The sequence below is a fragment of the Sycon ciliatum genome, chromosome 13 (genome assembly GCF_964019385.1).
Source record: "Sycon ciliatum chromosome 13, ocSycCili1.1, whole genome shotgun sequence".
Taxonomy (NCBI): domain Eukaryota; kingdom Metazoa; phylum Porifera; class Calcarea; order Leucosolenida; family Sycettidae; genus Sycon; species Sycon ciliatum.
In genome coordinates, this window is record NC_088655.1 from 22,333,787 (window position 1) to 22,340,919 (window position 7,133).

General features: G+C 48.9%; 1 protein-coding gene across 1 annotated transcript in view; it reads left to right on the top strand.

Moving 5' to 3' along the window:
- Window positions 1-15: 15 nt before the first annotated feature.
- LOC135829951 (mucin-4-like) overlaps window positions 16-7,133 on the top strand; it is a 31,098-nt gene continuing 23,980 nt past the window's right edge. The window contains exons 1-3 of the mRNA XM_065342344.1: window positions 16-92; window positions 4,956-5,153; window positions 6,744-6,828. Of these exons, the coding sequence (XP_065198416.1) occupies window positions 66-92; window positions 4,956-5,153; window positions 6,744-6,828 (310 nt within the window). The 5' untranslated portion in view covers window positions 16-65. The remainder of the gene's footprint in view (window positions 93-4,955; window positions 5,154-6,743; window positions 6,829-7,133) is intronic.

The window sequence follows — 7,133 nt, forward strand, 5'->3', positions numbered from 1 at the left end:
TCTCAACAGCTGCTAGGACTGCCTTTTTCTCCGGGGAGGATGCCGCAGTCCCCGAGTCCGTCGCCATGTATTCCACAGACCCACTGCTTGGAGTAAGTCTAATCACAGGAACAGTGTTCAACTGCTGCTTTGCTTTCACACATGTATCCAGACACCCCACACACAGGGAGGGCCTTACGTCTTGCTAGTACCTTACAGGTCAGCGTGAGGGCCGTAGGCGAATTTTAGGTGGTGTAATATTCTTTGGTATTTCCCCCAAAACAACGGTTCGGTGGCTAGACAATTTATCAGTAAGCCAGTTTTCCAGATCCAATAGTGCATTTAGCACATTGTGTTGCATGGCCCGATTGAATTTAGGTCGCGTTCTATTTCGGTAATATCACCTGTACTGAAGTTACTGAAAATAAATCTCCACCGAAAGTTTCCGGTTTTTCCGTAGCCAGTGTAGTCAGCAAAACCTGCAGATGGCTGGTATGGGCACTGCCGGCGCATAGCGGAAATAGGTAAAATGGTTGCCGTATAAGAACAAGTTTTCGTTCACGAAATCTTTCGTTAGACCACTCCACCAGCAGGCTTGTTACGTACTAAATTTCGTTTTCGGTCGAGGTATGTCACCATGAACGTTCAGAAAAAAAACTTTAGTTTGGTACAAACTTTAGTTATTCCGTGCCCCTAACAAATACCGATAGCGAAAGTTAATTCCAAACGAAACTTTGTACTTGTACAGTAATAAGAGGTCACACAAGGTCTCCACACCACAGAAGTGCTTCAGTACATGCTCAACACACCACAGAAGTGCCCTCAGTACATGCTCAACACACCACAGAAGTGCCCTCAGTACATGCTCAACACACCACAGAAGTGCCCTCAGTACATGCTCAACACACAACAGAAGTGCCTCAGTACATGCTCAACACACCACAGAAGTGCTTCAGTACATGCCCAACACACCACAGAAGTGCCCTCAGTACATGCTCAACACACCACAGAAGTGCTTCAGTACATGCTCAACACACCACAGAAGTGCCCTCAGTACATGCTCAACACACCACAGAAGTGCCGTCAGGCGAAATTACTGGTCACTCGGCGACACGCATTTTTCACAAAAATTTGCTTTTCACCTGCTGGGAGAGTATGCGTGTACTCGAGACTCATCCTGAGCACGTTTTTTTCTTCTTTTTTTCAGCTCCAGTATAGCTGTATTTTTCATTGCAAAGCCGTCCTCGATTGTTGTGTTCGTTGTTCAAACGAAGTGGACATTCAATCATGAAGGCAGAGGACATAGGAGCCTGATTGGAGTTTCTCGTGGCATAGGACGGCCACACAGAGACACTTTAGGATTTTCTGAATATAAAATACCGTACGCACGATGCTGAGATCAATTTGTGCGATATCAAATTGTTTGTGATCTACCACATCGAGCAGAACGGGATCCAAACACAAGCTTACCGACGGTAAGGGCGCGTTCAGACTACCGTGAACCCCGTCAAACCGTGAATGCCGATAAACCGTGAAGGACATTCACACTACCGATAACAAACTAACGTTACCGTGAAGTTTTCAGCTCTCACCGCGGCACTGACAAGGGATTTTCCCTTTTTTTCGCAGCGCGCATGCAGCCTGAGCACTTTTTTACTGCCGGTAAAAGTTTACTGCCGCAGCAGCCGCGGCAGTAAAACTTTCCCACCGGTAACGTGCCAGTAACGTCACGTGATCAAATCACCTCGGCGACTTTCCCAATCGGTCACTTTTTATCGGTAGTCTGAACGCGCCCTTAGGCTGCCGACCTGACTGGACAAATGATCCCTGGCTTCACCAGACGCCAGAAGTCGGACACCATGTCCTTTGCCGCGACGTCCATCTCCAAAAAGAACTCCATCTTCGTCGTGAAAAGGCTTGAAATACTCAATATTCAACTGAGATTCGCGGTCTCACCCTTTCTCAGATCGAATCATTTTTTGTTGTAGCAGTTGCAGGGCCGATCCCCGCCACTACTTCAACAGAAGATGGCTCCAAAGCATGCCTGGAACAAGCCATATCGAGGTTGCAAGCCACCCCTCTCAGCACTTTTTTGAAGAAATTCGAAATTTCAATGGTGGAAGATATACTATGGAGAGAATTTCAAAAAGTATGTTTCGCGGAGCGATCGCTCAACCTACGTCATTCAAACTTCGCAGGATGGTTCAGACGTACATGCTAGGCATGGAACCACAGAAGATGATATCATAGCTGACACACAGAGTCACACACACAGCAGATTCGTGTGCACTGATACTAAATTAGTGGACGTCGTCATCTTCTTCCCGCTGATCTCAAATGTACTATGACGTGCTATTTCGCCTGACGCCTCAGTACATGCTCAACACACAACAGAAGTGCCTCAGTACATGCTCAACACACCACAGAAGTGCTTCAGTACATGCCCAACACACCACAGAAGTGCCCTCAGTACATGCTCAACACATCACAGAAGTGCTTCAGTACATGTTCTCCACACACCACAAAAGTGCTTCAGTACATGCTCAACACACCACAGAAGTGCCCTCAGTACATGCTCAACACACCACAGAAGTGCCCTCAGTACATGCCCAACACTCCACCGATGTTTGCCATCGCCACCCTACAGGCTCCCATTATAATGGAACTCCTTTCAATGTAGACTATTGTTGTTGGGAAATCCTCCACTGAATATGTACAATGATGTGTTCCAGTACATGGTCACCACACCATAGAAGTGCGTGACCCATTGGCGGATAATGCTCGAAAAGGTGGCAGATTCTGCTCGAAAAGCAGTGAAGTTGGCAGAACCATACAAACCTTATGGCGGGCAGTTCCTCGAATTCTGCTCCATTTCTTTATCCACATACCAAACATGCATGAAACTTACCAGAAAAAGTACCGAATTCTGCCAATATCTCTGCCGGCAGAATCCGCCGGACCCTGCCCACCATACGTGTGTGTTTACTTGCAAAATTTAATTGTCTTTCACCTCTGGCAGGTAGAGTGAAACATGGCCCCATATGTGTAAGGATGACTGGTGCATGTCATTCATGGTCATTAGGGAGGTTTCGCTCTACGTAATTACGTATGAAAATCCGTATGTCGTACGCGCCGGGGAGCGAGGGCAACTTTCAAACGTAAATCTCTCTACGGATTTCCGTAGGAAAGCTCTTTCCTGCGTTGGGTCCTCCGTAGGAAAGCTCTTTCCTGCGTTTGGTCCTCCGTAGGACTTTTTGAAATATTTTTTTCCCATTTTCCGCATTTGTCCATGGCAACATTCAAGCCGCGCGAAACACAAGGTACACACACCGTACACCACGTGCAAAATATCATGGAAAACGCGGTTTCGGTTCATGTTGCATGCAGTGGGCCCATGCAGCCAACGCGTCTCCAAAGCAACAACGCATGTTGAGCAGTCGTGGAGAAATCACGTAGAGCCGCGAAACCCAACAGCTTTGATTTTTACGTATGAAATTTCCGTGCAGTTCATACGTTATTTTCATACGTAATTCCGTAGAGCGAAACCTCCCTAGTATGTGCATGGTGAACATAGGGGGGGGGGAGGGGGGGGGGTGGGGGAGGGGGTGCACGTGCCCCTCGTGCATACGGGCTATGCCTCTGCCTTGGTCCTGGTTGTCATGGTGCTCCAGATTGGAGTCTCTGTGCCTGCGTAAAATGTCATGAAGTTCATCAAATACAATGGGGTTTATCAAGAGTACATGAAAACCAGAGTGTGCAGCTTGGGGCCTTTTCTGCTATGGGTGTCTGTCACGGCGGAATTCCGTGATTACATCATATTTGGCGCAGATCTGAGGCGGGAAATGGCGAAGTGCGTACAACTGAGCTGCAGTTGTGCAGAATTAGCTAGAAAGAGACCTGCTTGAATCCTGCTTGTACGCACTACATCACTAAAATGATGTAATCACGGAATTCCGCCGTGACAGCCACCCATCCGAGCTTCACACTCTGGTTTTCATGTACTCTTGGGTTTGTGCATAAAACATGGTCACCACCTTCCCGAGGGGCGACTTGTCCCATATTGGGCAGGTGCAGGCAGTTGTAGTACTGTAAAAGCCATTATTCTAACGAGGCGCATATTATAACGATTTCCCAAAATTAGGGGTGAAAGTTGGCACTGAGATCCCGAGTTCGAGTACTCTGATTTTCTCCGATCGAAAATTCGAGTATTTGAGTGTTCTTCATCCCCTAAAAATTGCACACCAAGGGCCTTAAAATCACATGATACAACCCTGATTGAACCGAGTAGCAGTCATTTTTCTTGGGTATATCGGTTCGTGGGTCATTTGGGCTCTCTCTACTCGTGAACAAATGTTCAACACACAGTCTGCACCTCAATATCTGCCGACTGCTGCTCTGAAACTGCAGATTTCTGTGATAAATGCATGCACCATGTATGAACGAGTACTCTGATTTATTCCGATTAGGATTATTTTTGAAAAAACCGAGCGAGTACTCGAGTACTCGGTATAATTGTTTCACCCCTACCCAAAATTGACTAGTTTACGGGTACCAAAGCTAACGATTCTCACTCATTCCTAACGCTCAATAGGACAGTATAAGTATCGATTTCTGTATAACGATTTCTATTTTAATGACAGATTTCTCCTCGTTAACTCGTTATTGCAATTTTCGCTGTTTACTTTAGCTATCTTCTTTCTTTCTTTCTTTTCTTTTTTTTCTTTTTTTTTTGCGCTGTTTTACTACCTTCTTACTGTATTTAATCCACTGTTCCTGTAACTCGTTAGAGTTAGCACTTTGTTATAATATGGCCTTTACAGTACGGCATTTGTGGGTATGTTCGTAAAAGGTTTATGACCTTGGACTAGTATTACAGTGTGTACCGTTTCAGTGGACTTGCCCCTCAAGATCAAATGGCGGGAGTATTATGCATATACCCCAATGTTTTGCCTCTGACACCTCCCTCTGCACCTCAGATATTCCGGCGCGGGACCTGCAACATCACGTTCAGCGTAGCGGCATCGAAGCTTGTGGACGGTGCACTCTCCGTGTACGCAATTGGCGCGCGACGCAACCGAACGCTGTTCAGGTTGTCTGCTAACGGCACGGCGAACAGTTGGCAGAGTGTTCAGGCTGCCTCACTCACCCTCAGAGCCATCAACGAGACTGTACAGGTAGGGCCATGACCATTAAGCCTGTAATGACCTGCTCCCCCACCCCATCCTCACCCCGCCCCTCCCCACCATAGCTCCTCCCCGTCCCCAGCCATGGTAAATCCGTGACCATTAAGCCTGTAATGACCTGCTCCCCCACCCCATCCCCACCCCGCCCCTCCCCACCATAGCTCCTCCCCGTCCCCAGCCATGGTAAATCCGTGACCATTAAGCCTGTGATCACCTGCCCCCCTCCCCACCATAGCCCCCTCCCCGTCCCCAACCATGGTAAATCCGTGACCATTAAGCCTGTAATGACCTGCTCCCCACCCCACCCCCACCCCGCCCCTCCCCGTCCCCAGCCATGGTAAATCCGTGACCATTAAGCCTGTAATGACCTGCTCCCCTCCCCCCCCCCCCCACCCCGCCCCTCCCCACCATAGCCCCTCCCCGTCCCCAACCATGGTAAATCCGTGACCATTAAGCCTGTAATGACCTGCTCCCCACCCCACCCCCACCCTGCCCCTCCCCGTCCCCAGCCATGGTAAATCCGTGACCATTAAGCCTGTAATGACCTGCTCCCCTCCCCCCCCCCCACCCCGCCCCTCCCCACCATAGCCCCCTCCCCGTCCCCAACCATGGTAAATCCATGACCAATAAGCCTGTAATGACCTGCTCCCCCCGCCCCTCCCCACCATAGCCCCCTCCCCGTCCCCAACCATGGTAAATCCGTGACCATTAAGCCTGTAGTGACCTGCTCCCCGCCCCCCCCCCCCCCTCCCCACCATAGCCTCCTCCACGTCCCCAACCATGGTAAATCCGTGACCATTAAGCCTGTAATGACCTGCTGCCCATAACTTTGAAATGTCTGTAACTCCGAATCACACACATGTTGATGGAGAAAGGCCATAGATATGGCATGTGACATCACTATTTCCACGCAAAAAGACAAAAAGGTAGTAATATTTCCACTGAAGCTCTCCCCAAAGATTGCCCGGCAGTTCGAAATGCCTGTAACCAGGGCCTGCTCTAGACATTCAACACAGCCCGGTCAGAGTGAACCTGGCGCATGCAGGCCAGCCGGGTCAGATCATCCGGCAGAAAAACAACCAAAAAGCCTGCTCAAAACTTGCAACTGTGTCAAAAGCTATAGCCAAAGTTACGCTTTTGACTGTCTGCCCCATCGACTTTCAATGTCCTGACTTCCTGCTCGCCGCTGGCCAGATCGCGCTCAAACCAGTTGACCCCAGTTGACACAAGCCGAGTTTCAATCGCTTGTAGACTGTAGTGTGTACGGTTGCGCTAGATTTGCAACCGATGGGGTCCGCGAGTCGTAAAATACCGGTATTTTAGGAATCCATTGTCAGTTTGAGAATTTTTCAGCCGGGTCAGACTGGACCCGGTGTTATCTGTTCAGCCAGGTCGTGCAGTTCCCCAGCCGGGCGCGTGACCCGGCTGACCCGGCTCTCCAGCAGGCCCTGCTGTAACTTCGGGGTCCGGCTAACCGAGGTATCATCGGAGCGTATGTGGGAGTATCACGGGGCCCGAACTGACAATGATGATCAATAAAGTCCTTTTTCCAATCCTCTCTATCTCCTTTGTGAATGCCAGGTCCAGTTGGCATTCGCCACCAGAGCTGGCGGTGGCTGGGGACATATTTTCATCGATGATCTCCAGATTTCATGTTGCAGAGAGAGTAAGTATGCCATCAATATCCGTAAGTACAAATAGTAATAATTTTGTTGATGCCACCTCTTCAAACAAACAAGGCTTGTCAGGAGCAACTTCTAGCTGGTGTGTAGTGTGACTGGTGCAGTGCCTGCACTGGTGTCTGCAAGCGTTCTCGTCTGGTCAAAAAATCTACCAATACGAACAGTTTCGCTATCTATACCTTCGCAAGCAAAGACGCAAATCCACACAATGAAGTAGACACTTCCTTCTATCAAGCGTCTTCTTTCCCTCTCTTTGCGTTTTTCCAAATTTCCAACATTCTCTGCACTA